Genomic DNA, 18,685 nt, shown 5'->3' on the forward strand with positions numbered 1-18,685 from the left:
CTTAATAAAAATTTCATTTTTATTGTATTAAGGTATGACTGACATGGAAAGAATTTTCAAATTTGATAAAGAAACTTGCTGGCTTGTGTTTATCTTTACTTTTTACTCCTGCTGGAGTATAATGAAAACAGATCACTTGGTTTAATTTTGTGATTATTTTTACTTCCTGGTTCCTGCCTGATTATGCAATGCTTTTGGTTACAAATAGAAAAAAAGGAAAGTTTATGTGCTAGTCTATTATTTTTGCCTCTATTATGGCATTACACTAAAGAGGACTGGACTGAGAAATATTTCTACTTATATAATTTTTTATACAGATTTATTTCTAAATAAATTGAAATTCTGGGGCCTTGGCCACTAAGTAAGGCATCTTCCCTAAGGTCTACAAGCTGATGCTACTTTATATTTCCAAGTGTATTCTTATTTTAACTGGTTTTACAATACACTAGCTTCCTCTTTCAACAAACTTAAAAGGTCACAGAATCTATCTTGAGTAATACACAAAATATTTCATAGATTTTTTGATTTCATCACATTAACTCTAAAATGTAACCACTGCTTGGAACTGTGACAATTTGATACAAGATAAGCCAAAAAGGACAGATGTTCATTACAATCATGTACAATGGGTCACTCTGAGAACAGCTACTAACTATTCCATACATACACTATGTACACTCCTGAGTTACCGTCTCTGCTTTTAGACAATAATCATACATATGCATTTTTTTCATACATATGCATTTCTAAGTGTGTTAAAGGCATGACAACATTCATTTTCTTTTTTTAAAAAATAAATTTATTTATTTTGACTGTGCTGGGTCTTCGTGGCTGCGCTTGGGCTTTCTCTAGTTCTGGTGAGCGGGGGCTACTCAACGCTGCAATGCGTGTGCTTCTCATTGTGGTGGCTTCTCCCGCTGCAGAGCACGGGCTCTAGGCGTGCGGGCCTCAGCAGTTGTGGCGCACGGGCCTAGCCCCTCCGCGGCACGTGGGATCCTCTCGGACCAGGGATCGAACCCGGGTCCCCTGCATTGGCAGGCGGGCTCCCAACCACTGTGCCACCAGGGAAGTCCCAACATTCAATTTCTATCCTAAGCCTGATGAGTGTTCTAGTATTAGATTTATATAACATACTTTTGAATAGTGAGAATGAAGCAGTGGTTAAGATGTCGAAGTCTCCAGGACGTACTGGCGATTATTTCTAATTACAGAGCTATATTATATTTCCTTTATTCTCTATCTGGTTAATCAAGATCATACTCGGGCAGTTGCTACAGTAAGCCCTACCTGAATGGTGACTGTAAGTAGCTCGGTAAAAATAATGAGAAGACAATCAGCTTGGAGAGGGCTCCCAGTCTTACCTACCACCTTCATACATAACCTTATTTGATCCTTTCAACAATTCTTTGAAGTTGTCAGAGAAAGAAACTGAGGTCCAAAGCAATTAAGTGATTTACTCAAGGTCACACTCTATTACTTTCATTAATTCATTATTCATTTAACTAGTATTAACTGATCAAAGTTGCTTATGTGCAAGTAGGCACAGGAAATACAACTGTGAACAGAAACCAATTCTGCATTCCATGCCCTTACAGTCCAAAAGGGGAATCAGATAAGGATACGTATGATTACCATACAGGACTTGTATCTTTAAATGGCTGACCCTATATGTTAAGCATTTTACTGTTCCTCAGGTGTCTACTACACTTTCTGAAGGTTCTTACCCTGTCTCACCAATCTCATCTCCTGTTTTATGTGTGTGTGTGTGAGAGAACAATGATTATATATACACACATAAACATATATAATACAATATTTATACATATATTCTTTACAGACATATATTTAAAGAAAATGTGTTTGTTCTTTAAGGTACAGGATTCCTCTATCTTCCATGCCATTAAGGGATTATAGAGCTCCTTCTCCTCCACTAAGAGACCTATTGGCTCCTAGGAAATCTCATCCAGTTTGAGCCCTGGTAGTGACAGGACAGTGTCAAGGAAAGAATGCTAATGATTTTTCCACTAGCTGATCCCAAAAGCTTGGCAGAGGGGAGCTCAGTCCACTGAATGTTTATATAGCACCTTGATTAAAAGAGCTCAAAGCAGTAGTCTAAGTAGCTGTATTATAACCTCATTTTGTAAACTGCATATTTTAAATACAAAAATAAGTTCCTTTACCAATAAGCTTCATTATTTGTTAAAAATAATCATGAGATAAATTTCACAGAAAGAAGACTAGAAGTAATATTGTAAATGGTGATAATCCCTGGGTGGTGGGATTACAGGTTATTTTAATTATCTTCTGTATTCAAAATGTCTACAATTAACATTATGGACTTCTCATTTAGAAAAAAAATATTACTTAAAAAATTTAAAAAGAGGCCATAAAAACTCAACCTTACATAATTTAAAAAATACAAATTAAAATAATTCTTAAGTCTATCATATAGACAGAGATGTTATGAAGCTAATATACCTAGTACAGGTAAGGAAGGGGACAGTAAACTAGGCACTGTCATTCATGACAGATGGGATTATAAATTGTCACCAGTTTTTTGCAGAGTGATTTGGCAATATCTATTGATCTAAAATATCTATCTAAAATTTTAAATGCACATACTTCTGAATCCAACAATTCTACTTCTAAGATTTTTTCTCCTTGTAGATTTACTTGCATAAGGGTGCGAAGATGTAAGCAGAAGGATGTTCAGTAAGGAATTTGTTAATTAACTGTTCTACACCTAATATATAGCGGAATATTCTGCAACTATTAAGAGTAGGATAGCTCTATATGTACATATGATTATAATTTACTGTTTAGTGCAAAAAGCAAGTTTCAGAATAGTGAATATAACCCTTTCTGTATATAATTTTTTTTTTTTTTTTTTTGGTACGCGGGCCTCTCACCGTTGTGGCCTCTCCCATTGCGGAGCACAGGCTCCGGACGCACAGGCTCAGCGGCCATGGCTCACGGGCCCAGCCGCTCCGCGGCATGTGGGATCCTCCCGGACCGGGGCACGAACCCGTGTCCCCTGCATCGGCAGGCGGACTCTCAACCACTGCGCCACCAGGGAAGCCCCCCTTTCTGTATATAATTTTAAAAAGGCTGTAAATACATATATGTGCCTATGTATGCAATTAAAATGTCTGGAAGAATATTCTAAAACCTAACTGTGGAAATACCTCTGAGAAGTGAGAAGACTGAGACAGGTGAGGGTTTATTTTTTTAAACTACTATTCTTTGATATTATCTGAATTTTGTTACACTGATCTTGTATTTTTATTTTTAACAGCTTTATTGGGACATAATTCACATAGCATACAATTCACCGATTTAAAGTGATTTAAATGTACGCACACATTCACTATTTTTTAGTATATTCACAGAGTTGTACAATCATCACCACAGTGTGTATTTTTTTAATGAAAAATATTTTGAAAAATGCTCTAAAAGTACACTTACTAGTGGCAAGAGAATGTGTGTCTGAGATACGAAAAAAGAAAGTTTTGAAGAGTAAGGGAATGATACACATAAACAAGGAGGAAAAAAATGATGGAGAGGGTCAGAGACAAAAAAAAATAAAGATGTTAAATTGAGTTTTAACTAGGAACATATTAGATCTGCCTTCATTAAATCAACACATCTGGATTCTGTACCAACAAGATCAAGGTAAGATATTTAGGCATGATAAGAAAAAGAAAACAAAGAAACCCTTGATTTGATTGTACTGCAAATATTTGGACCAGATTCTATATAAATCTGCAGATAGCTGGATATGAATTTAGTTTAGAAAAATATATTTACTTTGTAGTTGCTAGAAATCTCTCCCGTCTTAGGAAGTTGACAGAGAGATACTACTTCTTAAGCAACGAATACTTACTGAACATCAACAATGCTCTGACTTGCTTAAGAATACCTGAGATGTCTGTAGCCTTATTATGATTTTAGGCAGCCTCTCTGCTAATGGATGGGGCTGTGTTCCTGTCTTGCTAGTTGTTTGGCATAGGGTGTCCAGCACTGTAGCTTGCTGGTCGTTGACTGAAGCTGGGTCTTGGTGTTGAGATGGAGATCTCTGAGAGATTTTCGCCATTTGATATTACATGGAGCTTGGAGGTGTCTTGTGGACCAATGTCCTGAAATGGGAACATATGTATATGTATAACTGATTCATTTTGTTATAAAGCAGAAACTAACACACCATTGTAAAGCAATTATACTCCAATAAAGATGTTAAAAAAAAAAAAAAAAAAAGAATACCTGAGAATAAGGAGGGCTGGGTAGAGAGAAAAGGGCTCCTGAAACATACCGACAAACTTAATAGGCACAAACCATGTAGGAATATTCTGACCCTTTGGCTCAAAGTTTTGTATATGTTTTTAGAAGAAGGATGAGAAAACATACATTTGAAAGATAATATTTCATGAAAACATTCAGCAAAACTCACATTTAATCTCTGTATTACTTAAAATTACCTTTTCTCTGAGACTTTTCCCTCATTAAAATCTTGCTTGAGCACTACGGATCTTAGGAACACTTTGTAAAATATCACCTTATTTCCTTTTTTTGTATCTTTAAAAAGCACAGTTCAAAAGTTGTGCAGTTGGAGGAATCTCTGGCACCAGGCAAAGCAAACTTCACGGATCATCCTATAAAATCAATTAGCTTGGGTACTACGAGCTCTTATATACTTAATTAGGGCCCTGTGGTGACTGTAGCAATTGATCTGGTTCAACATCAATAAAATAATGGAAATGTACACAGGATAGCCACACTCATACAAAACCTGTTTTTATAAAGAAGTAAATATCAGATTAAAAATAAAAGTCACCAGTTTTGAATTAGGAAACTGCAAAGTAATGCTGGTGCAAAATTTTTTTTTTTTTTTTTTTTTAAGGCCATGCTGCGCAGTGGCTTGCAGGATCTTAGTTCCCCAACCCGTGCCCTCAGCAGTGAAAGCAAGGAGTCCTAACCACTGGACCATCAGGGAATCCCCGCTGGTGCAATAATTTATAACAATTAAAAATTTAAGATCAATCTGTTATCTGATGGGATGGATCATCTTTAAAAGTAGCTTAAGTGTAATAGTTGCAAAAATCACTCACCATGTGGCTAACAGTTGACATAATACTTGATTCAAAATCAAGCAACAAGGAATCCTCGAGAACAAGCTATCCTTTGAAGTATTATAATATGTTGTGTTTCCCTATTTCTACATGCGCATGGAAGCGTGTGCACGTGTGTTAACACAACATTTGATGGGGAATTAATGAATTGCGCATGCTGGAGACTATTGCTAACAACATAATCATCCCTATAAATGCTCTGATTGACTGTAACATCTTAGGAAACCATATGAAAATAGAAAACGTTACTATCCCCGGTAATACGCCATGTAGGACAATGATCAGTTGTTATTATTTGCTTAAAAGTAAAATTGCTTTATCAGAAAGGTTACCTAAGTCTTGTCCTGTGACTGTGACAACAAATTAAAAATGGAACTGCTTAAACCTCCAAAATATGCAAAACGGTAACTGAAAGAATATCGCTTTAATGACAGTTAAAACCATCCATCTCCATGGGCTAAATGTAGATACATTTGGAAGCTAACCTTGGCTTTCAGGCTTGAGGTTAGACTAGTAGGGCTTCTATTGTCATCTGGACAGGTGGCAATAACCTTAGACGGGGATGTCAGAGCCTCCAAAGTCTTCTTTTAGATCTTACATCAAGCTACAATGAACCCTGGCTTCCGAACAAATTCTGAATGCCAAAAAGCAAAGGTGAAGGGTTAACTGTTCGTTATTTTTTATTTCTTAGATGCTAAAATATTTTAAAAAGCAAGGACAGCTCAATTTAGATTATAAAAAGGCACTCTGATGAAAAGCAAATGTGTTCCTGTATTTTGAAGTAGATGGTTAGAAAGCTAATATAGAGCTTGTGGTCTAAATATATCATTCTTTTAGAGGCAGAACATATTGCTGGGGAAAAAAATCCTCTATCATAGGACTTATGGCATATAGTAACTAAAATGTTTTTCCATTTGTTGAATTTTCAATGTTGGAGAATATTTTTCAGTAGACCCAGAGAGAAGTCCTAAATTGGAAAAGCAGCTGAGTCCAAGGTCATCTCTCTTGTTTCCAAATATATCTTGAAACAAATGCAAGAAGGGCACTTTGCTGAGTGTTATCTGGACATATATAGTTTCAATCAAATTCTTCAAGAAGTGTCAGAATAAAAGTTGAACATTTGTTTGACACTGCCAAGTCACTAGCAAGTGGGTCTCTTCAAGAGCTGAGGCTCTCCTCAGCGACTTGGCAATTATTACAACATAAAAGATTTATTTTTCCTACTCTCAAGAAAAAGAAATCAAGCACTGTTAAATACCAGCTCTGAATTTTTTCTCACATTTTTGGATATATAGTAAATCATATAAACTTATAAAAATGTCTCAAAAAAATATAACTTTAAAATATTTTGTTTCTCACCTAAACTCCTTTGAATTAGCAAATCTTTTCCATATATCTGAAAACGTGACATGAAACAAAAACGTGATTGTATAGATGAGATGATAGAGAGTTGTAAACTGAATCGAAGAATAAAATGTTGAATCTCTGAGTTAGTGTAAAAAATATTCCTCCAAAGACAATGAAACAAATAACTGGCTTATTGCCTATACTGCTCTCCTTTGTCATAAAAAACAAATCAAACGTAGTCCATGATAGCAGTCTCTCTTGGAGATGATTAATTTGTGATTCTCTACAATGTATGAATCTCTCATTTCATCAAGGGTCCAAAAGGAAGCAGGGATATTAAGAACAACGCCAACAACTGTACCAACTCAAAACTTTCAGCAATTTGGTTTCCAACTCCTTTTCCAGCTTCAACTCTCTTACTCTCTCCAGCCTTGTCTGGCTTGTACCTCAGGGCATCCCTTTCTTGGGGCTTCCTCTTCCCCATGGAGCTCTTGTTCCCTCCCTAAGCCAAATTCTACCCATGCTTCCAGAATGGTTGAAACTTGTACTATCTCCTTCTCTAGCATGCCTAGACTGCTCCAGCCCACAGTGTTTTTTTTCTCCTTTGAATTCCCATAGGACTATTAACTCTTGATCCCATTCCAAAAAGTTAAATTGAAACTTTTAGAAACCCTAAACCCTAAAAAGAGTGTAAGGAAGTCTGAGTTCTGATTTTTCTAATGAAAACTTCTTTTTTTTATTTTTAAATTTATTTATTTTTTAATTTTTGGCTGTGTTGGGTCTTCGCTGCTGTATGTGGGCTTTTCTCTAGTTGTGGCGAGGGGGGGCTACTCTTCGTTGTGGTGCGCAGGCTTCTCATTGCGGTGGCTTCTCTTGTTGTGGAGCACGGGCTCTAGGCATGCGGGCTTCAGTAGTTGTGGCACGTAGGCTCAGTAGTTGTGGCTTGCGGGCTCTAGAGCGCAGGCTCAGTAGTTGTGGCGCACGGGCTTAGTTGCTCTGCGGCATGTGGGGTCTTCCCGGACCAGGGCTCGAACCCATGTCCCCTGCATTGGCAGGCGGATTCTTAACCACTGCGCAACCAGGGAAGCCCTGAAAACTTCTTTGATTTCTGAAATATCAAATATCGAGGTACATCTGTTTGCCTACCGGATAATCCAGTGCTATAAACTCCTTCGATTACTGGTTCCTATCCAAATTTTACTCATCTTTCCAGGCCCAGATCATTCCTCCCTCTTTGATGAAGCCTCCTGGACTCCCCTTTGACCTTTTAGTCTTCCCTAGATCTCCGTTTTGATTGAACTTTGACAGCACACAAAATTTAGCACTTGGTTATTAGGATTCGATATATTTGCTGTTGTTTAATGTATTGTTGTTACTCCTGTGAATGACAGGGGCTATGTCTTATACTTTTACTGTACCTTTTCATAGAGTCCAGCTGAATGCCCAGCATATCAAATTACAGAGCACAAGAGCTTAACACATAATAGGAACTCCTTACCCTGGCCCCATGCAACTGGGTAACTTACTGAGCCATTCTAGACTTGTCATTTCCTGAAAATGCCAGGTCCTTAAATGCCTTTATGTCTTTCACTTTTCTTATACCTATCAAAATCTTAACTCATTCTTACAAATCTAGCTCAAGTCCCACCTCTTCCATTAATCTTTCCTCAAACCCCCCTGTTAGAATTAATTGCTTCTTCCTCTGAGCTCCTTGTTCTATAGATAAAAAAAACTTTTCTTTTTGCTGCCTAATATTAGAGTTTTCTAGACTGTGAGCTCTTTGAGAGCAAAAACCAGGTCGTGTTCTTTTTCTATTTTAGCACTTAGCACAGTGTCAGGCACACAGAATATACTCAATAAATATTTGCATATAAGTAAATGAATGAACTTACAAAATTAATTCTCCAATTAATCAAGTAATATCTTGCTAATTTCTTTGGTTTAGCCTTGGCATTTTCATAGATGAAGGCAAGAAATGTCCATAAAACTATTCAATGGATTCTGGATTTGACCAAATTAAATAAATTTTGTGGTTTTGCTTAATATTTTATTGTATTTCGATCTTTAAGTTTCATTGCAGCATTGTTCATAAAGTAAAAAACTGGAATCAGTCTAAATGTCCAGCAACAGGAGACACATGATTTTAAGACTTTCACAGAGAAAGTTTTAAATTATAACCTATAAAGCTTCTATTTGCTCTGTATCTAAAACTATTGCTTCTTTTATGTATTTACTTGACAATCATTTTTACTATAATTCCCTCATCTGGTTGGTAGAGCTTATTTTTAATCATTTAGTAAATTAGTAAAGTTTGTTTTTCAGGTACAGTAAGCAAATATATTTTTTTAAAAGCATTATAAGAAGCAATTAAAAAAAAAAAGAAGCAATAAAAATAGGGACTTCCCTGGTGATCCAGTGGTTAAGAATCCACCTTCCAATGCAAGGAACGCAGGTTCGATCCCTGGTTGGGGACTAAGATCCCACATGCAGCGCGGCAACTAAGCCCGTGCGCCACAACTATTGAGCCCGTGTGCTCTGGAGCCCTTGCACCACAACTAGAAAGAAGCCCGCATGCCACAACAAAAGATCCTGCATGCCACAACTAAGACCTGATGCAGCCAAAATAAATAAATATTTAAAAAAAGAAGCAATAAAAATAATTTCACACATATTATAGTTTATAAATGGACATTAACCTTTATGGATATACACAACCAGTGTGTATATGGGTCACACTGCAGGACAACACAGTAGTTAAGAGCACAGGTCTTGGACTCTGGCTCTGCCACAGTTATTAGCTGTGTAATACTGTGAAAGCCTTCTGTGCCTCAGTTTCGTCATCTATAAAATGAGAATAATAGTATCTCATAGGATTATTTTGAGATTTACATTGATTCATACACATAAAGCACTTAGGACAGTGTCTGGTACACACCAAGTGCTTAATAATGGGTTAGCTGCTAGCATCATCCATCATCACCATGATTATGATTATTATGATTACAGAGCTTCAGATTACAGGGAATAAAATTTGTTCAATCTCGCTTTGCCTAACTGCTGTTGAAAAAAATTTCTCTTCCTCTGTAGGTCTGCTTTGCTTCTAGAACCAATAAACCAATCAGGCTGTGCTCTTTAACAATGGAACAGGCTCCCTCATGAGGAGTGAGCTGCATTGCGGTTACTTTACCCAGGCTGGAAAGTGATTCGCTACAAGCGTTAACGTCCTGATTTCTGCACTGTAGAGAGGCTGAAAGAGGTCCCTCAAAGGTCCCAATCTAATAAATGACTACATGACTCATTCTGAGGTTCCTTTCAAGCTCCAAAACTCTATACCTATTTACCAGCTTCTCACATGCAGTGTTAAGCAGCAGTCTTGCCAGGAACCTGCCATTAACACTCTGAACTGAGGCGGAAACAAATACTTTCACTGAAAAGCAGAAATCTTTAATTTCCTTCTGTGTTCTGAACAGTGAATTTTGTGTTCTGAAACCAAATTTGGTGACTCAAGTCTCTTAGCAATTCTAGAAAGGAAATTGTGAAATTATCAGTGTTTGCTGAGAAAGTACTTACAGTTTGCCAAAAGAGGGAGCATGGGAGCAGAAAGCATGTTCGTCCAAATCTTTAAAAAAATACTTGTTTGGATTCTGTGCTTTAGTTTTTGACTTCTTTTGCAAGGATGGGATGAGACTAAATGACAGTTACAGACAATATTCTCTTTTTAAGGTTGTCTTCAGACAGAAGGGTCAAAGATTGAAAATATACACATAACTTTAAAGGATCCCTCTCCATCCTCCCCAGACAAAAGTCATCTCATGCCTGGCTGCCACACATCAAATAGCTCTAATTAAACTGCTCTCATTAAAAGGAAAGGAAGGAGGAGCTCAGGCTAGCAGCTTCTCCTGAGTAGGGAAACAATTACATATTTAATAAAAGTACAACCTTCTCTCCTGGCTGCCGTGGATTGTTTAAAAAAGAAAGATTCACTGTATATATAAGCTAGATCTCACCTTTACTACAACAATGGAGAAGTTATTGATATAACCAAGTTTAAGGAAATTAATCATCAGGGTGGTGCTAACTTACTCACTCCCTAGGGCTAAACACTCCTTCTTGCCAAGCAAGAGGAATGATATAAGCGCCTAGAACCCTTTGTAGAAACAAGTCTTTGATTCACACTTATTAGTCACTAATGTTGGGTGAATGCCTGTGTAAGACAAGGAGGTTTCTATAAGACTAAGACACACATCTCCATAAGAAGTCATTTTTCAATACAAATTTGATTTTTGCCTTTGTAAAGGCAGCTTTAGCGAGTTACCCATTTGTGCATATTTTCAAATTCAATTCAGAAGAATTCTGCAAATTTATATATTTTTAGTTTGAGCAACATATTCAGTCTCTTCCTTTACTCAAATTACCAAAAAGTTCTTTGTATTACGTTAGCCTAAAAACTTAAGAAACACACTTGGAAAATTCACAGAGCTTAAAATTTTCCCAAAAAATTATCTATGCTATATAAACTAATTATTTGATAGTTTAATGAAATGGCTTCTTTTTTTACTGCTGTCTGCTGCATTAAAGCAAAATGATAGAAAATATTAATCTAAAGAAGAAAGTTAAATGTTCTACAATTTCCTGAGATCTGGTTTAATTTCCATATGCCTTCAAACAATGTTCTAAGACAATTCTGCTACACCTTCTGGACCGGGAAAATACATGATCTTGGATTCAGTTATTAATAGATTTATAACAGAAAAGACATGATCCTATTATAAGATTCTTCTTAAAGGACAACCTTTAAAGTTGGATTATTTCCTTAACTAATACAGGAAGCAAGATAAGCAGTGGCCTTTTGAAATTTACAGTTTAAATAGTCAGTCCCATGCAACAGCTAGCAATACTGGGTCCTAGGAGGAGAAGATCTGTGAACGCAGAAGCAGATTTCACAGGTTAAATTTTTTTCCTTTATTTGGGCCATCACGTGGAAGACAGATTATTTTCCAAAACGATTAAGTACTCTCATCAATTAGCCAGCTAGAGTATCAATCCTGAAGGAAAAATGTAATAAATTCTTCTTCTGTAAGTGCCAGCTGTCAAAAACTGTCAGAGTTAGTCAAAGCTTTTTAATGTTCCAATCAAATCATAAAATGAGTGGAAAGTCACTGTATAAAACCCATTAAGCTGTGTTACTAAATGTCCAATGTTATATAAAAACTATAAATAGCTTTGTACTTTTAGGGCTTTTTTTTTTTTTTTCAATTTGCTTTTCTTAAAATAATAATGATGTTCGGCTTCAGTTAATAAAGTAATTTTGGAGCTGCCTTAGAGTTTAATCCACATACTCTTTCTGTGTGGAATAAAGAAGGCAAGCAATAATCAAATCAGAATTATAAGCATTCCTTGGAGTATCTGTCGCTAACAATTTTAAAAATTAGAGAAGAGCATCAAAGACAGTGAAGGCTGAAAAAACTAATCATTAGGCTTAATAATCTTACAAATTGACATAACTTTGGGGAATAAAATGCTGTTTCTGGGAAGGGCATCTAGTCTTTTTCAAATATTTGCAAAGGGATTCATACTCTGGTTAAAGGAATATCACTTACTACTGGCTTAAAAATAACAAGGCAGTAGCCAACACTGAACAAATACATTTACCTCAGTGTTCAAAAACTGATTATTGGGCTTCCCTGGTGGCGCAGTGGTTGAGAGTCCACCTGCCGATGCAGGGGACACGGGTTTGTGCCCCGGTCCGGGAGGATCCCACATGCTGCGGAGCGGCTGGGCCCGTGAGCCATGGCCGCTGAGCCTGCGCATCCGGAGCCTGTGCTCCGCAACGGGAGAGGCCACAACAGTGAGAGGCCCGCGTATCGCAAAACAACAACAACAACAACAACTGATTATTGAGTTAATAAGGGTTTGCTTCCGCACAGTGAACACAGCCTTTCCTCTTTTAGTACATGGTTGATCTAATAGTTGATCTATGGGCACAAATGAGAATGCTGGTAATGGATATTTGCCCAAATAAGTAGCTAGAGTAAGCTGAGGACCAGATTCAAACCACTTAATAACATTGAAATGCTTCTTTTTTTCTTAAAATATGTTAAAAGAACTTTTTGTTTCTATACTTTCCTGGTAAGTTCTTCCATACTCTGATGGATCCCATCTCTTCCAGTAATAGCTCCTAGAATTACAAATAATTTCCATGCTAATAAGATTCTCTGATTACGAAGAAAGACACTTTCTAACAAAAATCAAGAGTAGAACACATGTGGGAACAAAGACACCCAAAGCCATTAATCCAGTTTGTATAGTTTGCACAGGGTAGAAACAACTTTCTTCATTAAAATGTTTTTGTTTTGTTTTCTTCAGGATAGCTAAAAAGAAAGAACCCAAGATGGACATGCTAACAATTTGAAATCTGAGTTTTCAAATCTAAAAGAAATTTTGAAAAGTAAATTGAAACTGAAATGAAGTAAAGGGTGGCATATGAATTTAGTATCTTTCTTTAAGGAAAAACCAAAGAAATCTTCAAATACCTTGTCCAGATGAAGCAGAGATTTGAGGCACTTCGACAATTTCTTATATTTAAAATAATAGTCCCCCAAACCTAAATACTATATTAGACTTTTGGTGAAAATAAGTAATAATCCTTAAATTTAACACAGTACTATAACATGAATAGTTACTTAAAAAAGAATAAAAATTTATCCTATATAAATTTTAAATAAATAGCCATGATATGTGCACCAAGTTTTATTTGCCTTTAAACAATACAAATAGAACAAATATGTTATTCAAAATAATAAATCTTGAATTTTACAGAAGAAAAAGAAACTGAAGTGAAACTGTGGGAATTGTTGAACGTCAGATAAATGTTTCTTCAAAACAAGAGATATGAATTCCTAAAAGATTCCTCTACAGTTAAAAAAAGATTAAGAAAAACATTAAGCCACTGGGTTATTATGTTGAAAAAACCTACCTGTTTCTTAATGGACATATGTTTACATTTACAGATAGTAAACTCAGTCTCCTGTCTCATAAAACACAGAAGACACCACTATGTCTAAACTAAGCAAAAAAATAAAAGCCTCTTTTTCATATTAAAAAACTTTTAAAACCTAAATCTACCTTAACATTATTTTCCAAGAAAACTTAATAGGGAATGGCTAATCTGAAAGCAAAATGTTGTACAAATCACTTTCAAGAAAGGGAATACACCATGGGATTATGCTTATAGCTAGCAGTATCAACTAAAACCCCAAACAATGACACATGAACTCAGAGTATCAGCCGGTCCTCTCCTCCCTCCTGAATTACCTGACCAATGGAAGTTTGGCTTTGTTGTTTCAGAAAGCACTGTTTCTTACATTCCATCAATTGTTCAAAATCACGCCACATTTTCACTTGTTTCATATTTGGACCATGACTTTCTCGTACAGCTTTTTGTTTTTCCCGGAGTTTCTATTGTTAAAAAAAAAATCAAGAATAATTAAATCTCATATAGGGATTTACTTCTATAGTTCTAATCAGAAGAATATGGTATGCTTTGTACATCTGATGAATAATAGCTAAGCCAGGTTCTCCTATGATAGATGAAAATGAAGATGATAAAAGTTAACTAAATTTATGATAGACCTAGGACAACCTGAAATTAAAAAGAACAGAAAAATGTAAAAGAAAGGAAGGGGGAAAAAATAAAGGGAATATGGAAAGTGGAGCAGTAACATGGTATATGAAAATATACAGATTTTGGAAGTCAGAAGACTTGAGTTCCAACTCTGGCTCTGTCACTAGCTGTAAGGAAGACAATTTCTCTGGACTGCAGTTTTCTCAATTGTTAATTAAGGCTAATAATAGGGATAATTATAAAAGTATCTGCTTTATAAGATTATTTTTCCACATGACAACAGATATGGAAAAAATTATAAACTACCATGTGTTATATATGTTATTATTATTAAATACTGTATTCTTTCCTGAATCAGTATGCTCTAAGGGTATGCTCTATACCCAAATAAATCAAATTGTATGTAAATATTCCTCAGGGAGAAGGTCTAGTGATATTCTAAAAAGACCCAAATCCTTATCAGGATTGTTTTTGTTATTACTACTAGCCTATATAGTTCCACTTGCCAAAATTGTTCTACTTACTGACTCTAAAATTAAAATAGGAATAAGAAAATTTTTCAATACATTGAAAAACTATACTTTGGTTCTGTATTATGGCAAATTGAGGAGAGTGACAAAGAAAGGGAGGCACAAAGTCAGAGACAATGAGAGGAAAGAAAAGAAGGAAGGAAAGAAGAGAAAAACAGAGATGATAGTACACATAAGGAAACAGGGCGACAGAAATACATACACTGACACAGAGTGTGAGAAATCACCAGGAAGGGCAGAAAAACAAGCAAAGACACAGAAACAGATTACACAGGAACATCTCCATCTTTTCCTCTTTTAGTATACAAGGTTGATCTAACAGGTGACCTAAGCACACAAGTGAAAAGGCTGGTCATTGGTACTTGCCCAAATAAGAGGCTAAACTAAACTGAGGCCAGGTTCAAAACGCTTACTAAAGACTGCCCTCTCCACCTATGGTTAATGAAAAGCAGTTAACAGCAAATAGCAACAGGAAACAAAACAGAATTAAGAAAATATAATTTAAACTTAACCAGCAAATTTTGACACAATGCCTGGCATGCAAATACATCTATTTAAGTCTATGTTACATATAAAGTATCTTACAACAAATATTTTTATCCTCATAAACTAAAACAAAAGTAGTAAGTCAGATCAAGAGTTTTAAGAGTACTGAGCATGATTTTAAGATTAAGGTACTACTTAACTGTAACTTTTCTTATATTATTGGAATAATTTCCTTATCAAAATCCTAACAATCTATAAAAGTTATTTAAAGAACCAAAGACAGGATGTGGGGACTGTCTGTATCAGAAATATTATGTTACTGTCACTTATTACAGATTTATTTTGTGGACAGTTGCAATGTACAAAAAATACTTGTCACAGATTTCATTGTTCTTAAAAGGAAGAGGTGGTACAGGAGGAGGAAAGTTACAACTTTCAGTACAATATTCCATCTTGGTAAGGCAAATTCTAGTATATGATAGTGTGAATTGTAGCACTATAGCTTGGTCTAATTTCAGAAACTCAGTTGGCATGAGGAGGTCTGTGGATGTCCAGTCTTTGCTGGTCTGGAAGGCATACGCTATTGTCAGTTTCAAAGCCTAGGTATGTTCTGCGTTTGCCTTGAAAATTTAGATCTACTCTAGGAGTGAAAGGATCAAGAAGCTTTGTTTCTTAAATGAGCCTGACAATCGGGGCATGAACTAATCAGTGGCTCATTTTGCTGGAACATGCTTGATGTCAGACTGCTGCTACTGCTTTCCCCCAAAATCCTGCAGTAAAACACTACACTGGAAGGGGAAAGAATAATCTTTAATCATATTTAGCAATTAAGTTTGGGTCTTTGAAAGGATTCAAGGTTTGACAAATATTTCTCTACACATAGCATCCATCCAGATACTTTTCAAAACAAATGAAATAGAGGAATATTTTCATATAAAAAATGTATATTATTTAACTTATGAAATACCTGGATGAAAGTCAATTATTGACAATCATACTAAATCCTAAAGCCCCCAAAATCTCTAGTTAAAATACTGTACAAATGAATGTACAACTTGATTCAAATACATACGTTCGAATATGAAAATTATTTTTTCCTTTTGAGTATGGCATGTCATTTCATAAATGGAATAAGGTGTAGAGAACTCAATTTCTCTGATGAAATGGAAGAATCAGCTTTAATGTTTCTTTTTATTTTTTACTTAGATTAATATGATGGACATTTATTCACAATTCATACAAAAAGAACAGATGAACACTTTTATAGATATGGCTGATTCCACGTTTGGGACAGGAAATGTACAGAATGAGCCTTTTGTCTGGAACATTTTGTCATTCCAGAAAATAAAGAAGCCATCAAAGCCTAGTAGGATTGTTTCAAACAGATTCAGGAGCTGACTTCAAGAGGCTTCCACCGGCCAAACATGGGGCAATTTGAGCATGGACAGGAATAATAATTGCAATGGATTGAAACATATAAAACATGTTAAATCTGGGAGTTATACAGATACTTTTAAAGGATGATAAAAAATGAACTCATCATTTTGAAAACCAGTAATAAACAAATCAAGCAGTTATTCTGCTTTTCCTATATGGCCTGTACTTTAGAGTAACCAAAGAGTTGGTAAGTTGCTCTTAACAGAATTATTCCAGCCAATAAATGAAGAAGGAACAACATAATAAGAATATGACTGTTTTGCAACCTCTAATGAATTAATGGATTGAGGAAGTGATTTTCATTGGCTGCCTACATTACAAAAAGAGAGGTTCCCAAATATTGAATCATATTTAATCAAGCCTCTAAACCTAACTGCCAATTCACAGGACATACTGGGGACAGAAGAACATGCTAACTGACACTACAGGGAGGCCATCAACAAAGCTCAGAATGCTGGAAAATGACAAATGATCAGTTTTTTTTCTTCCAACAAATAAATTGTAAAGAAAAAAGATGGACTAGTAACCTAGAGAAAAAGGGACTTAAGAAATATATCAACTAATAGCAATGTATGAACTCTTATTAGGATCCTGATCTGAACAAATAAACCATTAAGAAATTATGAGACAATTGGTGAAGTTTGAACACTGACTGGGTATTGGGTATTATGCAATTATTGTTAAATTATTTTTGGTGTGATAATAGTATTACAGTTATGTTAAAAAGAGTCTTTATGATACATACTGAAATATGACCAGATAAAACAATTAAATCTCTGAGATTTGCCTAAAAATGGGCAAATCTGGGAGTGGGACTATAGATAAAACAAGACTGGTCACAAATTTAATTACTGAAGTTGAGTGATGGTTACATGTGAGTTCTTTACATTATTTCCTCAATTTTTTATTTAGGCTTGAAATTTTCCATAATAAAAACTTTTAATTTTTTTAGTTCTTTTTAAAGTTTTTTTAAAAAGACTTAAAAAGTCTACTTAGCAATTACTTCATTGTTTTCTACACTATTTGTTTTTCTGAAGTTCATCGTTAGAATATTACTTACAGGTTTATGGGAGCTAATTCAGCTTTTATGTAAAAGCAGATAGATGTAAATATGTTTTTAATAATGACTCAAATGAAAAAATGAAAGTAAGAATGAATAATTTTACTATCACCAATTTATTGAGTCAGACCAACAGCTAAACTGTACAATGCATTAAGACTGAAACAAAGCCATATTTTTCATTTGTACTTTTAGGATGGACAAGCCTATATATATATAATCATTTCCAGGCTGCAGACTCAAGAATATTTGAACGTTGAAATTAGACACCCATATATAATCAGTATTTTAAAAGAAAAACTGCAGCCAACAATTTCTAACTCTGATGCTACAAACTTGACACTCCTATTAGAAAAACTAATAAGGAACTTCAATTTTCAACAGTGAAACTAAGTAAAGAAACAGATAAAATGGCATATAGTGAAGCATGGTTAGCATTCACTATGCAACATGGATTTAAAATCATTGAAGATTAGAATCAATCAGAAAAATCAATTAGTCATTTAAGTCCTGATGTTCAAGGCCCTACCACCTCTTCTACTAGGAGTGGCTCAGAGAACTGAGAAAACAAGACTCAATCACACACTCCTATTTTTAGTAGCCTTCATATAAGACTGGCAGGTAGGGAGTGAGTATCTTAAGTAAAGTTTTTCGATTATTTGTATTAATTGAATCAATGTTTGTAAAGGACTTAGACTAGTCCCTGGCTCATAGTAAGAGCTTTGTGTTTATTAAACAAAATAAATAAGTTTATACTTATCTCGTAAGTATAATCCCAGTACTCCCAGATACCTGGGAATAATCTGAAACTTGTAGTTCATTAAACGCGGCATTTTGTTTGTTATGCATGAACTCTTTGTTAATTAAAACTGGATTTCCCCCTTCCTCCCAAATTCATATGCCTTCACTTTTATAAAACTAAATTCCTAAGGAAGAGTCTTCATCTTTTTTTTTTTTTTTTTTTTTTTTTTGCGGTACACGGGCCTCTCACTGTTGTGGCCTCTCCCGTTGCGGAGCATAGGCTCCGGACGCGCAGGCTCAGCGGCCATGGCTCACGGGCCCAGCCGCTCCGCGG

General features: G+C 35.5%; 1 protein-coding gene across 8 annotated transcripts in view; it reads right to left on the reverse strand.

The window, feature by feature from the left end:
• IFT81 (intraflagellar transport 81) overlaps nt 1-18,685 on the reverse strand; it is a 120,330-nt gene that overhangs the window by 23,679 nt on the left and 77,966 nt on the right. For 6 of the 8 annotated variants that reach the window (XM_028480215.2, XM_055080366.1, XM_055080363.1 and 3 more), the window contains one exon: nt 13,788-13,931. In XM_028480215.2, coding sequence (XP_028336016.1) covers nt 13,788-13,931 — 144 coding nt within the window. Of the gene's footprint in view, nt 1-13,184; nt 13,932-18,685 lie in introns of those variants that run through there. The other 2 variants (XM_028480212.2, XM_055080367.1) reach the window with 2 other exon arrangements.

This window comes from Physeter macrocephalus, chromosome 19 (genome assembly GCF_002837175.3).
Source record: "Physeter macrocephalus isolate SW-GA chromosome 19, ASM283717v5, whole genome shotgun sequence".
NCBI classification, from domain to species: Eukaryota; Metazoa; Chordata; class Mammalia; order Artiodactyla; family Physeteridae; genus Physeter; species Physeter macrocephalus.